General features: G+C 35.8%; 1 protein-coding gene across 2 annotated transcripts in view; it reads left to right on the top strand.

Annotated features, from left to right (window-relative positions):
* Positions 1 to 18,186, top strand: part of LOC306870396 (bone morphogenetic protein receptor type-1B-like) — a 63,652-nt gene that overhangs the window by 37,208 nt on the left and 8,258 nt on the right. For both annotated transcript variants that reach the window (XM_079417636.1, XM_079417635.1), the window contains 4 exons: positions 12,600 to 12,750; positions 12,831 to 12,930; positions 15,589 to 15,691; positions 16,919 to 17,015. In XM_079417636.1, the coding sequence (XP_079273762.1) occupies positions 12,600 to 12,750; positions 12,831 to 12,930; positions 15,589 to 15,691; positions 16,919 to 17,015 (451 nt within the window). The remainder of the gene's footprint in view (positions 1 to 12,599; positions 12,751 to 12,830; positions 12,931 to 15,588; positions 15,692 to 16,918; positions 17,016 to 18,186) is intronic.

Here is an 18,186-nt window from a genome sequence, read left to right as displayed (position 1 = left end):
AAGTGTGAGAGTTCACTGAAATGGCTTCTTTCTTGTTGAAATATTTACTGTTAAAATAGAAATTTTGGACAGGACATACTGAAAAGCATAGCCAGTTATTGTTTCCAAATAGCTAAAAATGATATCATAGCTACGAATTGTCACTGGGGGTGTTAGTGGGAGGGATAAGCATTTGTTTAGACAAAACTAAAATGTTGATACGCCCATGAGTGCAAGATGAGTTTTTAGTTTGATTTACTGTTAGAGGAAGGTTGTGCATTTTAAACAGGTATGCTTTTCGGTACGTTTTTTTTAATACATTAACATGAAAATGACCTGAAAGCTGACCAACATTGTCTGAAAATCACCTATAGTAATTATAACTAGCTTAATTAAATAACAATAGAAGTCAACGGGATGTCTCCAATCAAAGCTTCAGTTTTGATTTATAAAGATCTTTAAGTTGCCAAAAAGAAATGGATTTTTTTCTTTCTGTCGGCACTATTTTATATTTGTTTTTCTATGTACAAATGAGCTGTGCCATGAAAATTGGTGTCAATTTCAAATCAATAATGTGTCCATTATTATAATATGTTAATGGTTAAAAAGTTTGCACTCACTCAGTTGTGTCTTGCCTAAAGGTGTGGTCACATTAGTAAATTTCACAGTAGGGCTGGGCGATAAAACGATAACGATATGTATCGCGATAGACACGTGAACGATATCAATAAAAAATATGTTCGATAAAACGTTCAATATTTTTTATTCTTCGTCGGAAGAAAACAAAGGCTGCGAAGCAAGTTTGGTTGCATTAACAAAGGCACTCGCTCTCTGGTAACCTAGCAACGTAGGGAGTGACATGCTAACAGCCAATCATGTAACAGTATCAAGTTTGGTTGCGCCATATCGTTGTCTCGTGTCTAAGTGCGCACGCGCAAAAAAAAAAAAAAAGTGCGCACGCGCGGCTGAGAGTGCACGTCTGCAGCCAGACCCTATTGGCTGGTCTGCTGGATTCCTCTTCATAAGCAGAAAATGAGTGCCGCAGCGAGCGAGGAAATTGTAAATAAAAGAGAAAGTCAGCTCCCAGTATGGCAGTTTTTGGATGTTATAAGTCTGACCGTAGTCAGACCAAATGTCGTCTGCAAATTATGCAAGACCGTCGTCCCCGCCAAAACTGGTAATACCACGAACTTGATGTACCACCTTAAAAAAAAATCAATAATTATCGATATCGACCGATATGAAACACTGATATCGTGATACAGTTTTCAGCCATATCGCCCAGCCCTATTTCACAGTCAAAAAGATCTATTGAACATTGTCAATAGTGTAGCAATGCAGGAAGCACAGATCACACAGAAATCATTTTCAAACCAAGCAGCTTTCTGTAGGTCATTGTGTTGAATCCGTATGACCAACTTGAACCAGTTGTTAAATCTGCAAGGGAAAATCTTTCACCTTTTCGAAATTCCCAATCGCATGGATTCCTATTAAAACGACATGTATTTTAATGTATTTTGGGCGCAAAAATTGGCAGAACAATGTTAAATGTGAACACACCTTAACAATATGGCCAATAGTCAACATTAGCCACGTTTGCGTGGACAATTTTACTTTGCTTCAAATTGTATTTAATCTTTTGATGCACACATGCATGAATATGCAAAGTGTTGCCACATGCTCACCATCCTCCTTTTCTTTGTTCTAAAAAGCAGACATAGGGCCAGATTTACTAACAGCTTGTGCCAGTGCAAACTGCCTTTTGGCGTTAAAATAGTACTGTCAGGATTTACTAAAGATGCGCAGTGAAGAATTAGCGCTGAAAAGGTGTGGACACAGTTATTTTTGTGCCTGACCTTGTTGAAAATGCATTTGTAGGGGTTTCCCTTTCAGAAGTAAAATTTAAATGAAGCATTAAATTTAAATGATCATTAAAATGAATCAAGCAACGTGATTTACTAACGTTTGCGCTCGTCAAATTACTAGTATTTGCGCCATTATTTAACGCCCCCAAAAAGGCATGTCTTAAACTATGTTGCGCTTGAAATGGCTGCATTGTTGTTGCTTGGAGGAGGCAACGCAGAGAACAGAGAGCATGTGGTAGAAGGGAGAGGATTTTTTCTATATGTTATTATTTATTCGGAATGCCAGAAGAATACATCATCTGAATCTGAACACATCCTTGCGCTAATTTGTGCTGCGCTTGGTAGATTGCTTTAATTCGCGTGTTTTAATTTATGTTCTTTAATTTGCGTGTTGTCAGTAAATCACCCGCAGAAATTTCCACGCCCATTGGTGCTGTTTTGGAATTGCGCTCTCGCACTAATTTGCCCTTTTTAGTGAATCTGGTCCTTAATATGTATCTATTTCAGGTCTTAAATGTGTTGGCAAGCCCACAAAGTTGATGCTTATATTTAATCTAGCAATAAAAATGCCCATTCCTGTGCCCCGCACAAGGACTTTTAAACCGATTGTAATCACAATACCAAGCTCCATATTAACGCACCTATTCTATTTACAATATAGCATAGCATCAAGTGCTTAGATTAATTCTGTTTCAGTGTTTTTGAACACATCCCACTAACTGATTGACTGTTAGTGAAAGATGTGTTCTCAGTTTTCGCTGTTGGCCAGAGAGTCGTTCTTGTTTCTCTCATGTCATTGAAAGAGTCTTGAAATGGAAGCCTGAGTTTTCCCTCTGCTGTTTATTTGAAAGTTGCGTGTTTATTTTATATTTCATAGAGTGTGGTGTGTATGTGTGTATCCGTGTGAAGGGTCGCTGGAATGTTCAGGGTCACGTGATTGAGTTTCAAGATGACCTTGTAAATTACATCTCAGCATAAACATAAACACAAGGCCACGGTTTGCACATAAGCTGTCTGCGCAGTCATCCCTCACACTCGCGGTGTGTTAACAGCAGCATTCACTGCGTGTTTGCTGTCTTAATATGGTGTCAGTGGGTGTTTATATGAAGTGCTGTTAGCAGCCTGTGTGTGTGAGCGTCAGATAAAGACTCAGTCATCTCAAAATGTTTAGATGCTTCCAGGAAATTTAAATCAGGGTTATCACACCAGCTAATTAACATGGAACAGTCTGTTTTTACAGAAAGTCAAAATCGCTTGGAACTCCAGACGCTGGTTCATTCCAGATATGAGTGGAATTTTCTTTATTTACATAACAGACAGTTGCAGAACTCTAGCTGAGGAGCCATGGAAACGCATTTCAGGCATCACCGACAAGAGACACGGTCTGCCTGTTATGACTGCAAATGTATATTATTGCATGTATATTTCAGTTACAGGAATATTGCAGGTTGTTTTTAGCCTGCATTTGGTGGCGTGCTGTCAAGTATCACAGACAACAGTTTGGATTCCTATATAGAACAGGAGATGTGTTTAATGTGCAAAGTAATATAGTGTTTTTCAAGTGTTTACTTTTTAGCTTCAACACTGTTGTTTTTGCTTGGTATCTGCACAAGGATTTCCAGAAGGGATGTGAAAGTGATGTAAAAGAGATCAAAAGACATCAGGTTCCTTTAAATCTTCATAATAGATTCACACATGTAGATAAAACTGAATGATGAGCAGGAAGCAGCTTCACGGAGTAGTCAGGCTTCTCTGACAGATTCGTAGTGATTATTTGGCTGTGTAAAGGAATGAAAAGTGTCTCTGTGTGTGAAAATCTCTGTCCTCAGGGGTTTTATTCAACCATCAGAGTGAGAAAAAGAGATTTTGATTGAGTTCAGGCCCATTCAGACGGCCGGTCTTGCTTGACAAAGCCCAGCAGATAAAGACACAGTAGCTCTCTTTTGTCTGTTCTCCATCTATTATCCGGTCTTATCTTTTCTTCTTCTCATAGCAGTTTCACTTTCGTGCATCTGTTGTATTGATCTTTTTTCCTTTCATTTGTATATACTCATTATCTCCAGACCCCTGCAGGTTTGATTGATGGCACTGAGTTTTGATTGACAGGTGTGTAAGGTTTGATTGGGACATACTGATGTGGTGGGATTTTGGGGTTAAAGGTCGTAGCTCTTTCTGGTTAAGAGTGTGTGTGTGTGTGTGTGTGTGTGTGTGTGCTTTTGTATGCTACATTGAGGGGAACACATGTCCCCACAAGGATAGTAAAACCTGAAATTTTTGACATTGACCAGCCTGTTTATCTGAAAGTTTAAGAATGAAAACAGGTTTTCTGTAAGGGGTAGGTTTAGGGTTAGGGGATAGAAATTATCATTTGGTCAGTATAAAACTAATAGAAGTCTATGGAAAGTCCCCACAATTCACAGAAACAAACGCATGTGTGTGTGTGTGTGTGTGTGTGTAAAAACACACACACACTCACATTCGTACCTTGCTGTGTAATTGGAGACATCCCGTTGACTTCTATTGTTATTTAATTAAGCTAATTATAATTACTATAGGCTGTTCTAAAATGCATTTAATCCTGAAATAAATATAGTTATGCATTTTTACATGTGAATCAAGACATTCAAGTCTCTTTATTTAATTAAAAATATATTTTTATTTTTACTTAATTCTCATTTCTGGTGTTATTTAATTTAGCTAATAATAATGACTAAAATCTTCATATTTAGTCTCTTCATTAAGCATTTTACATAGGATGTCCCAAATGTAGTTTTTGTATTTATAAATAAAATTTAAAAAACAAAAAAGTTGCTTTTATGATTCCATGATATATATAGCATGTATTTAGATATGTTAGGGTATAGCAATATTTTCATAAGCTAATGTTTAAAACATACACTTGTAAGCTAACAAAACATTAACAGAATTGTGATTGTAATAGAAATGTGTACGAGACTATTCACTTTTTAATTAACTTTTTAATTTTCCATTTACTTTCATTTTGATTAATATATAAAGTGTAAACAAAGTTTTATTATAAACATTATACATTCTCAAACATATCACTTTTATCACTTTCTAGTTCTTTTAGAGATCTTTAAGAACTCTTATTCTGTGTTTTTCTGTTGGCATACAGAACATCTGTGTTTGTGAAGCGAAAGACAAAGGCTGATGATTCACAGAGCAACTTTTTGAGCAATATTGCTGGGCAACTTTGGTTAATGTTGGCATCAACGGGCAACCAGGTGAGACACTGGGTCTATGACTGATTTAAATGATCCAGATAGAAATTTGTTACCCATTCTCAATGAGAACATGCCCAAGCAACGTTGCTCAAACAAGTTGCCCTCTGTATCATCCGCCAAAGACTCATGGTATTATTCAGTCTGTTTAGCTGAAACATATATGTGATATATTTCATATCTTTTTTCGGCCATAACATGACATACTGCTTGTCTGTTGTGATTTTTTAATAGAATAAATGTTCTAATGTTTGTTTGAGTGTACTTGCTGAATAGATTTGTTTTCAGTAGAGCTTGCACAACTACTCATTTTTACTAATTGACTAGTCATCCAGAAAAGTAGTCAAATAGTTGGTGAGTCAGTGTTTAAATTATGTAAATGACTCACTACAGTGAGCAGCATTAGCGCTCTGACAGCCAGATGGAGAATGACGTGGGTGAGAAACGAAGGATGGCGGATCTCCAGTGCCAGATTCCCGCTGCTTACGTTGTAATGAACAGAGCCAAAAACAGCCGTGAGTGACACAGTAGTTTATAGGGCTGTGTATTGGCAAGAATCTGGCGATACGATACGTATCACGAAAAAGGGGTTGCGATACGATATATTGCGATACTTTAAGCAAGGCGATATATTGGGATATTTCTTATTTTAGGAATAGGATATATTTGTAGGAAAGCTGTCATTAAGAACACACCACCATATGCAAACCTAGGCAAAAAATTAATAAATAAAGATTGTTTAACCAGAGCACACTGGGATCTGCATTTGCAATAATCAGTCCCTGTAACATTCAACGTTATTGAACCACTTTTTGTGCAGTACGAGTAAAGCGGGAAAAATTCAAGTGCCTGCAGGATTCTTTAGTTAAATATATATGTATAAAATGTATTTTATACATATATATTTAACTAAACTGTGAACCTTTTAAAGCAGGGTCTAAAATATACATATATAAGACCTTGCTTTAAAGGTTCACAGTTTAAGTTTACAATTGTGACATACAATGTCACATTTTGATCTGAACAAAAAATTACGTCAATGAAAAATAAAGTCCTTGCAGGATTCCTAAAGAAAACAAAACAATTGTAAAACAATAAAATAAATACAGATGTTGAACATTCTCAGAACCTTTCAACTTGGATTTCACAGGTTTTTCAGTTTGTATTTATGTTCCGTGTGGAATCGCTGAGACCGCGACGCGAGCACTGGTCAAAATGCGCAAAATGCCCCCAACACGAGAGAAAGCTGCAGCCGCGCGGCGACCCTACCGCCTGCTTTGCCCCGCGCGAAGGCTCTTCACACAGGACGTGGCAAGCGGCGGAACTGAGGCAGACGTTATCACAAAAGCCCAAATGATGCCATACTTCAGCTTTGTACACCGAAATGGGAACTGGAACAATTCCTCCATTACTGGCAGCGAACTATATTAACGCTAACATTAGTGGCGTGCCCTGATGCTAGTATGTCCTGTCACTGTTTAAGTTCAGAGATGAAGGCTGCTGTCTAGCGGTCGAGATACGAACTCAAAACAAAACCACTGCCATGAATCTTGTATGATTTTTTTATTTTTTATATCGATATTCCGTTTTTGAGAATCGATACAGTATCGCCAAACAAAATATTGCGATACTCACGTGTATCGATATTTTCTTACACACCTACAAGTTTATTTCAGTCAGCTGCTGGGATCTGTGCAGTTTTATTGTAAAACATGTTTATTGGTAGCACTTTACGGTGAGGTTACATTAGTGAGGTTACATTAGTCAAAATAAACTTCTTTAGCTAATGTTAACTTTAACATCTTTAAACACATTTAAAAATCATTTTTAAAATCAAATAATTATTGATGTACTGTACCTATAGCTTCACATTTCTAAAACTTTACATTAGTTCAAATTAGCTACATTGAACAATACTTCCATTTAATAATCTTTGATATTGCTAATTTGAACTTTTAATGCTACATTTTTAAAATAAAAAAATTTGTTAAAGGAATGTTAACAACTTTTGCTTTTTATTTCTTAAACCAAAATTTTTAAAAGTCACCCCATAGGAATTGTCTTAGTTTAAATTAGTTAATTTCTATAGTAATAATAATATTATTAATGATAATTCCAACATTTAATAGTCCATTTTTAAAATCAAAAGTTAACATTCATTGAAGAGTATGATTATTACGAGTAATGAGTAATGACAAATATGAAATTTATTTTATTTATTTATTCAATTTGTTTAGCTAATGCATCAACTAATACTAACAAGTGAGACCATATTGTAAAGTGTTACTAAATTTATATATAGGTTTTTAGTATAAGTAGTTTTGTGAAAAATGTGTGAAATCAATAAATATTCTAGCAAAGACCAAACAAACTAAAAGCTGGTTCTGCAGCACGATGTTGACTGTATAACTTGAGCGTCACTGTAAGCTGAACGCTCTTGGGTTAACGGTTATAAATGAGCTGTTCTGTTTATACGTTACGTCTCACAGCGGTGACTGTGTTTACGACTGTTTTCACAAGACTTTCTTAACTATGCAAGCACGGGCCAAAATCTGTCTGCGTTTATGTGTGTGTGTGTGTTTCATGAAGTGTGCATATGTGAAATGAATGGATGAGGCAGGGATGGGATGAGATATTGAGCAGTGCATCACGCTCACGGTTTGTGTGGGAAAGCGTGAGTGTTTATGTCGTGGGGCCCCTGACGTCCCTCACATGAATAAGTCTTACTGTATACACTCACAGGTCTGTGTATGTTACGGAGCTCCAAGGAGGAAGATGAGATCAGGCAAAGATAATCCAAAATAACAGTCCACTCAAAAACGTGTAACAGACAATAACTGGCCACTGAAATGGGGAAAACTCAGGACCTATAAACCCAGGGGCTAATGGGATAATTAATGAAACAACAGGTTGTGACGATGAACTTAACAAGACACAGGCAAAAACTAGGTCAAAAACAGAAACTCCACAAAGTTGGATTAAAGTGGTCTCTTAATTATGTGTGTTAGACGTGTGAGGACGCTTTCAGACGCACACAGACTAGCCTCCATTCTTTATCCAGACTAAAGCAGTGCTGTGTTCGGCTCTGTAATATAAGCAGTGCATTAGTGAGTTTAGACTAGTGATAGTGTTTGTAACAGAGAGTGAAAGACAAGAATAGTTTGCTGAAAGAGAGAGAGCCTGCTCAAGTTGACTTTAAGGTACTAAATATAACAATGTACTCTCGGGTGGTCATTATCACAAAAATAAACCCAGACAGGGTGAACAGAACCCCATCGTAACTTATGCTATATGACTGGACATTATAGATATGAAATATAGTCTTGAGTTTTTAAACTAAAACTTGATTTTTTCAATTTTATCATTAATGTTATTATATCATTTTATTATATTAACTTGGTTTTTGGTTAACTATTCCTTTAAATAAAGATACATAATAATAAGGTAATAGAAAAATTAGATATTTAGATATTTACATCAGTAATTTTACAGGAATATAATATTAAAACAAAAATAATTTATAAACATATCAGTGAATATATATGTATATAAATCATTTTATATAAATAATGTATTTAATATATATATTATTTATAAAAGATTTCTTATGAGAAGACAATAATTTGAAATGTTTTTTTTTTTTTTTTCTTCCATTTTTGCATGCTCACTAGTATGCTTAAGATTTAGCATCACCTGTTTTGATGTTTAAATGAGTTTCCATTAAACATATGTGCACCAAACTTTGCATATTGTTTCTCAGCTATGTTTTGAAAGATATAAATTGATGTGTTTATTTTGTATTTACTGCTATATTTATTATTAATAGTTGTTATATATTAGTTAATGTACACGTTGGCAAAAATGAGTGTTACATGGAGCCTAATTTTTACGGCATATAAACAGGATTATTAATCTTATATACAAGAATATTTGGCCACTGAAAGCCACAATTGACTAATCAGAAAAAGTGTTCCAGAGACCCGTGAAATAAGCATCTTTATTTTATGCCTTGATGTCAGAATTATATACAGCATTCCTCATCGCCCCCTCTCTGTCTTTAACAGCTCACAAATGTGGAGTTATTTTGACTGAAGGGTGTTTTGGTCAGCTTCTATAAACTATAAGCACCTTTGTGACCGTTGAGTGAGTGTGTGTGTGTGTGTGTGTGTGTGTGTGTGTGTGTGTGTGTGTACGGTCATAAGCACAAGCTCTTGTGGGAGAGGAAAACACACACATCAACTTTACAGCCCTGTATCGTAACTCTGTTACTTACTTTTCACCCAGAGTGGCTTAGAATGCACTAATTACAGCAGCAGTAACCTGAGGTTAAGTGTCTCGCTCATGGACACAAAAGCACAATTGTGCTCTCAACAAGGTTAATGTGGTTTATAAAAAAAAAAAAAAAAAGTTTTTACTTTTTTTTTTTATTTCTTTTTTATATTCAAGTTGTCATGCAAGTATAGATTTGTTGTGTTAATTTTTAAATTTGTTTTGATTTATTTTGTGTATTTTTAGGTTTTCCAACATATTTAGCCTAAATTTCATATGAAATATTTCATATTCATTCAGGCTGCCAAAATAAACAACACTAATAATTAATGGATATTATTATTACTATTACTGTTACTATTATTATTGGTTGTTTTTGTTTATTTTTGCCAAAAAATATGTATGTATTATGTATGTATGTGTGTATGCACATTTGCATAGAATCAAAACAGCATATCAATTACACACACACACGTTTGTTTTTGTGAAAAGTTGGGACATCCCATAAGCGTAATGGTTTTTATACTGTACAAACTGTATGTGCTATTGCCCTACACCTACCCTAATAGCCCTCACAGGAGACTGTGCATTTCTACTTTCCCCCCCCCAAAAAACTCACTCTGTATGATTTATACGCGTTTTGAAAAGTGGGGGCAATGTCCTCATAAGTCACCTTCACCTTGTAATACCTATGTCATTATACAAATTTATGTCCTCATTTGTTACAAAAACGCGCGCACACACACACACACACACACACACACACACACACACACACACACACATATATATATATATATATATATATATATATATATATATATATATATATATATATATATATATATATATATACACACAGTGTATATACAGTCGTGGTCAGAATTATTGGCACCCTTGGTAAATATGATCAAAGAAGGAAAATTAAGTGAAAATTAATCTGCATTGTTAATCCTTTTGATCTTTTATTTAAAAAAACTCACAAAAATCAAAACCTTTCATTGGATAATAAGAATTTAAAATGGGGGAAAAAATCAAAATAAAAAAATTATGAAATAAATGTTTTTCTCTAATAAACATTGGCCACAATTAATGGCACCCTTTTATTCAATACTTTTTGAAACCTCCATTTGCCAGTTTAACAGCTTTAAATGTTCTCCTATAATGCCTGATGAGGTTAGAGAACACCTGACGAGAGATCAGAGACCATTCCTTCATCCAGAATCACTCCAGATCCTTCAGATTCCCAGCTCCATGACGGTGCTTCTTCTCTTCAGTTCACCTCACTCATTTTCTACAGGGTTCAGGTCAGAGGACTGGAATGGCCAGCAGAAGCTTGGCTTTGTGCCCAGTTACCCAGTTTTGTGTTGTTTTTGAGGTTTGTGTTTGGGTTATTGAACGGTTGGAAGATCCAAACATGGCCCATTATAAGATTTCTAACAGAGTCAGTCACTTATTGTTTTTTTATCTGTTGGTATTTGATAGAATCAGTGATGCCATGTGTCTAAACAAGATATCCAGGACCTCCAGCAGAAATATAGGCCCACAACATCAGAAATACAGCAGTATATTTCATTGTACACATGGGGTACTTTCTATCCCTGTGTTCACCAAACACATCTTGAGTGTTTGCTGCTAAAAAGCTCATTTTTTAGTTTCATCTGACCATAGAAGCCAGTCCCATTTGAAGTTCCAGTCGTGTCTGATAACTGAATATGCTGGAGATTGTTTTTGGATGAGCGAGGTAATTTTTTCTTGAAACCCTCCCAAACAACATGTGGTGATGTAGGTGCTGTTTGACAACTTTTTTTTTAAGGTTTTCTGACCCCGAGACTCAACTATTTTCTGCAATTCTCCAGCTGTGGTCCTTGGAGAGTCTTTAGCCACTCAAACTCTCCTTCTCACCGTGCATTAGGACGATATAGACACACGTCCTCTTCCAGGCAGTGTCATAATATTTTGTGTTGATTGGAAATTCTTAATTATTGTCCTGATGGTGGAAATGGGAATTTTCACTGCTCTAGCTCTTTTCTTAAAGCCACTTCACTAATTTGTGAAGCTCAATTATCTTTTGCTGCACATCAGAAATATATTCTTTGGTTTTTCTCATCGTGATGGATGATTAAGGGAATTTGGGCTTTGTTTTCCCTCCTATTTATATTTCTGTGAAACAGGAAGCCATGGCTGGATAATTTCGTGTTCATAATCACCCTGGAGTGCTCAAAATTGTGAATATGAATGGGAATATACTTCAGAGATATTTTACTTATAAGAATTTCTAGGGGCACCAATAATTGTGTCCAACGTGTATTTGAGAAAAATGTCATAATGAGATTTTCCCCCATTTTCAGTTGTTTTAGTTCAATGAAAGGTTAGATATTTTTTATTTATTTTTTATTTTTTTAAATAAAAGATCAAAAGGATTAATAATACAGGTTTATTTTCAGAGCCTTCTTTGATCATATTTACCAATAATTCCAATAATTCTGACCACGACTGTATGTATGTATGTATGTGTATATATATATATATATATTAGTTATCATACTTACATATAGTTAACATTTAATGTGTTACAAAAATAATAATAACCTTGCCTAATTAATTCTACAAGTTCCTTTTTGGTATTCGGAAACTTTAAGAACCATGAGAAGTATGATTTGGGCTGTGTGATTGTTTTTTAATTGTTTTTATGAATATTGTTATTGAATACTGACTGTCGCGTAATATTAATTTGTATTTTTGTAGTTTGTGATTGAATAAACAAATCAATATTACTTTTAGTGAGTCTATCCTTGATGTCCGTCTGTCCTTGACTCACCTGCTCACAAGTTCAGCATCCGTTCAGATCCCTTCTTCTAACAAATTTCTCCAATAACCTCTTCATATCGCTCCAAAACTAGTGACAGACCGTCCAAACTTCATTTTCATCTTTTTGTTTAATTTATAAAATGTCTCGGGGTGTTTATTCTCTGCAAATATTAGAAGATGAAAGAGTGAGAATGATGAGATATTTGCAGCTATATTTCCCCAGGTGCCATAAATTTCATACTTCAAAGCTGTGTGTTATGATCCTGAGAGTCTGGATATCTGAAGTAATTATTCATTTCGGTCTCTCACTGTTATTTTTGCTCTGTAAACAAGAATGAATGAAATAAAGCACATTTTTGAGTTGGAAAAATGTGAGTTTTTGACATACTACAGGATGATAACTGACCCATTTCCTCTTTCTCCTCCTCTCCAGCTAACGTTCTGGACACCATGCTGCTGAGGAATTCTGGGAAGGTGGAAGAACGCCGGGAAACAGGAAGTGATGCGCCGGCTCTACCTCAGCGGATCCTGTGGTGTTACTGCTACCATCACTGTCCGGAGGACTCCACTAATAACACGTGCAGGTATCAGGACACATCCCGCCTCACTTGTGTACTCTTGCACACAATCTGAACCCGGTATTACATGTGTGTCGTGTGTTCAGGACGGACGGTTACTGCTTCACCATGGTGGAGGAAGAGGGTGGAGCAGCTGTGGTGACGTCAGGCTGTCTGGGTCTGGTCGGATCAGAGTTTCAGTGCCGAGTGAGTCATAAACTGCTCTAATTTCCAAAATAAACCACTTAAGTGCATTAGTCCTCAAGCACAGACAAAACAAAAGCCTTACGTAGCTCACTGTGAATTAAACACCTCGTTAAATGTGCTTTTCCTTTATATTTCACAATTCTTACTTGTATGCCACTATGCAATTTTGTGTCTTAACTCAAAATTGCTGGGAATAAAGTCAGAATTGTGACATAGTACGTCGCAATTACACTGCTGTTCAGAAGTTTGGGGTCAGTAAGATTTTTTAAAGAAATTAGTGCTTTTATTTAGCAAGGATGCATTAAATTGATCAAAAGTAACAATGACACCAATTACAGTATGTCATAGAAGATTTCTATTGAAAATAAATTCTGTTTGAACGTTATATTCATCAAAGAGTCCACAAAAAAAGGTTTCCACAAAAATACAACTGTTTTCAACATTGATAATATTAATAAATGTTTCTTGAGCAGCAAATTTGCATATTAGAATGATTTCTAATGAGTAATGATGCTGAAAATTCAGCATTGCATCACAAAAATAAATTACATTTTAAATTATATCCAAATAGAAAACAGTTATTTTAAATTGTAATAATATTTCAGATTATTTCTGTTTTTCCTACATTTTTTAAAATTCTGCAATGGAGACAAGCTTCCATACTAATGTCATTCCATGGTTTTCTTTCTGTGCAAAACAAATGAAGATAGTTTATCAGCTGCTTTTTTCCATATTATGAAAATGAATGGCGATTTATACTGCCAAGCTCCAAAAATCACCATAACATTAGTCTATCGTCAATATTTTAAGTGAGCCAATGCTTTACACATAAAACATGAAACCAAAAGTAATCTGATTTACGTTCTTAATACCTGTCCCTGGTATTATTGTGAAAAAATAAAGATCTTATTTGTTTATTAAAATGTATCGAGTAATATCATAGCTTATTTTTTACCCACTAATTTTTAGTCCTGCTCCTACTGTATATAATCTCATGCTGAACATTCGCTTAGAAACAGTGAACACCGTACAAGCAATGAATATTTCACTTGGAATACAGGTGCATCTCAAAAAATTTGAATATCGTGAAAAAGGTCAATATTTTTTGTCACTCATTTCAGAAAGTGAAACCCATATATTATATAGATTCATTACACATAGAGTGAAATATTTCAAGCCTTTATTTATTGAAACTTTGATGATTATGGCTTACAGATAATGAAAACCCAAAATTCAGTGTCTCAGAAAATTAGAATATTACATAACATCAATAAAAAAAGGATATTTTAAACAGAAATTTCAGGCTTCTGAAAAGTATGTTCATTTCTATGCACTCAATACTTGGTTGGGCCTCCTTTTGCATGAATTACTGCATCAATGCGGCGTGGCATGGAGGCAATCAGCCTGTGGCACTGCTCAGGTGTAATGGAAGCCCAGGTTGCTTTGATAGCGGCCTTCAGGTCATCTGCATGGTTGGGTCTGGTGTCTCTCATCTTCCTCTTGACAATACCCCACAGATTCTCTATTGGGTTCAGGTCAGGCGAGTTTGCTGGCCAATCAAGCACAGTAGCACCATGGTCATTGAACCAGCTTTTGTTACCTTTGGCAGTGTGGGCAGGTGCCAAGTCCTGCTGGAAAATGAAATCAGCATCTCCATAAAGCTTGTCAGCAGAAGGAAGCATGAAGTGCTCTAAAATTTCCTGGTAGATGGCTGCGTTGACTGTGGACTTCAGAAAACACAGTGGACCAACACCAGCAGACGTCACGGCAGCCCAAATCATCACCGACTGTGGAAACTTCACACTGGACTTCAAGCAACATGGATTCTGTGCCTCTCCAGTCTTCCTCCAGACTCTGGGACCTTGATTTCCAAATGAAATGCAAAATTTACTTTCATCTGAAAAGAGGACTTTGGACCACTGACCAACAGTCCAGTTCTTTTTCTCCACAGACCAGGTAAGACGCTTCTGACGTTGTCTCGTGTTCAGAAGTGGCTTGGTAGCCCTTTTCCTGAAGACGTCTGAGCGTGGTGACTCTTGATGCACTGACTCCAGCTTCAGTCCACTCCTTGTGAAGCTCTCCCAAGTGTTTGAATCGGTTTACTTGACAGTATTCTCAAGCTTGTGGTCATCCCTGTTGCTTGTGCACCTTTTCATACCCAATTTCTTCCTTCCAGTCAACTTTGCATTTAATATGCTTTGATACAGCACTCTGTAAACAGCCACACCTTTCAGTAATGACCCTCTGTGACTTATCCTCTTTGTGGAGGGTGTCAATGTTCGTCTTCTGGATCATTGCCAAGTCAGCAGTCTTCCCCATTATTGTGGTTCCAAAGAACAAGAGATACCCAGAGTTTATACTGTAGAGATGGTCATTAATTGAAACTCAAATGTAAATATTCTAATATTTTGAGATACTGATTTTTGATTTTCATGAGCTGTAAGCAAAAAAACCTTTGAAATGTTTTACTTTACATGTAATGAATCTAAAATATATGAAAGTTTCACTTTTTCAAATAAGATACAAGAAAAAATGTAACTTTTTCACGATATTCAAATTTTTTGAGATGTACCTGTATGTCACTTTACAAAAGTTGCACGTAGTGTTTCATTGTGTTACTGACCACCCGAGAGACCTGATGTGTTTGTGTGTGTTTAGGACACGGGGAACTCTAAACAGCGGCGAGCGCTCGAGTGCTGCACAGATCAGGACTACTGTAACAGAGACCTACATCCAACACTGCCTCCTCTACTAACACCCAGTGAGTACACACACACATACTTACTGTATCTGCCAATTCAATCACAGATTCACTGAAATTTACTGAAATGTAAAGCTGTTAAGTAGTGTTTGTTTAGGTAAGCATCATTATTAGTATTGTTAATAATTATGGTTGGTGATTTTAACTTCTAAATAAGTTGAACCACTTAGCAGAAACATAGCGACATGATAAAAACCTCTCAGCAGCACCACTTAGCAACATTCTTACAACCAGGCTAGGTTTCCTTAGCCTTGGCAACAGGGTTATTATTGTTAACTAAAATTATGAAAAATATTTTTGTTAAACTACAATTACTAGTTTATTTCTACAACAATACTACTACAATAAATGACTAAGTGGAAGTAAATAAAAACTAAGACTTAAATTACAGTAAATTACACCTAAATAACAAATACATAAATAGTGAGTAATAAAACACAAAATATTACTAAATCTAAAACTCAAATAAAATATAGAAATACAATCTAATTTAAAATAGTATATTAATATATAATAATATAATATAATGATTACTATAGACTAACTCAAACACTTACTGAAGCGAATAAAAAACACGATTTAACCTCTTTAGTATTTTCCTTTGGGCAACATTCCTAGAAAAAATGTCTGATTTGTTCCCAAAAATATATTTAGGTCAGAAACTCTCACACACCTGTAGGGTATATTTTGGCTGCCATGAGCAGCTCCCATCAATCAACACAGCAGAATAGAAGCCTCTCTGTCCATCACACACACACACACACACACACACCTGTGTGTTCACACCCTCACACCTGTGCTGTAGCTCTGACTTCAGCATCTCTCACACACACACACACAAGCGTTTGTTTTTGTGAATTGTGGGGACATTCCATAGGCGTAATGGTTTTTATACTGTACAAACCGTATTTTCTATCGCCCTACACCTAAACCTACCATTACAGGAAACTTTGTGCATTTTTACTTTCTCAAAAAAACTAATTCTGTATGATTTATAAGCCTTTTGAAATGGGGTAATGTAATACCTATGTCGTACCCATGTCATTATACAAATTTGCGTCCTCATATGTCACAAAAACACACGCACGCACACACACACACACACACAGAGCTCCTGAAGGAAGTGTTCATAGAGCCGAGTGTGATGATGCAAGTTGTGTGTTCACCATTGACACTTTGACATGTAATAATATTTGTATGTGTGTGTGTGTGTGTGTGTGTGTGCAGGTTACGTGGTGGGAGACATTCATCACATCGCTCTGCTCATCTCAGTGACGGTCTGTAGCTTCATCCTCACCTTCATCATCATCTTCTGTTACTTCAGGTGTGTAAGTTACAAACACAGACTTACAGGGTTTTCGCAGGGTCTTAAAAAGTCTTAAATTTAGTTGTATCAAATTTAAGGCCTTAAAAAGTCTTAAATTGTACAAGAAAATCTTAATTATGATTTCAAGAGGTCTTAAATTTGGCGACGGAAAAACCAGAATCGCGATATGGCTGAATGTGACGATTAAACTTCAAAAGCACAAGGCTATTTCATTAAATAAACATGAGCACTGCACGTTCATAGTCCGGTGCTGCGCTGTTTTGTGTACTGCCTTTACCAGGAAAACCGTTATATTTGTGCCAAACGCAACACCTGCTGGCAGAGAATGAATCAGTTAACATAGGTTAAACTAGTGCGCGTACGAGTGCCTTCTTTCACTGCACGATTCTGTCTATTAAAATGCATTTAGAACGATCACATAATTTAAGATATGGGGGCAGAAAATGTATAGCCTGTATTTATATAATTTCTTATAGTTAATATCACACGAAGAGTGCGGTTTTTTTCTCCAAAAGTCGGCATGATTACAAATGTGACATTGATTTTTATGCAACAGTTCAATAAACAAGAAGTTAATATTAAGAGACTTATGTTTTAGACACAATATTTCGCCAACAAAAATAATTCCAAACACAGCCTCAGCGCTGCTTTGCGTCTCTGAGCAACATGACGGTGTTTGGTTCCTGAATGAATCAACCGTTTAAATGATTCGGTTCAATCGCAATGACTCACTTATTAACACTGACTTGCTGCCACCTACTGGCGGTTTTAATTTCATATTTAAAGTATCTTAATTTTTAAAAATAATTTCAAAGATCAGTTTTCAGCGTTTTATGTTTCAAATATCAAAACATTATTCATGCATTTGTAACTGCAGGTTAGCATTCTATGTCCCTCTGAGCTGCATTAAACAGTGTGTAAATGCATCTAAATGCCCCTTCAGATGCATTGCAAAGATACATTTTGTTGATACTGATTTCATTTGCTTGGTAACAGCCCAAATGCAAGAATTTGACTCAAAAGATGATGCACACTTTTAGAAAAAATGGCTTAAAGGTAAAAATACCCATAAAACTTATCGCAAAAGATTAATTTCTATCAAACCCTGGACTTAGTTTTTTCTTAAATGAAGCTAATTAAGTGGATAGTTCACCCAAAAATCATTTAC

This window comes from Barbus barbus, assembly GCF_936440315.1.
Source record: "Barbus barbus genome assembly, chromosome: 5".
Classification (NCBI taxonomy): Eukaryota; Metazoa; Chordata; class Actinopteri; order Cypriniformes; family Cyprinidae; genus Barbus; species Barbus barbus.
This window is presented reverse-complemented; position numbering and strand designations above follow the sequence as displayed.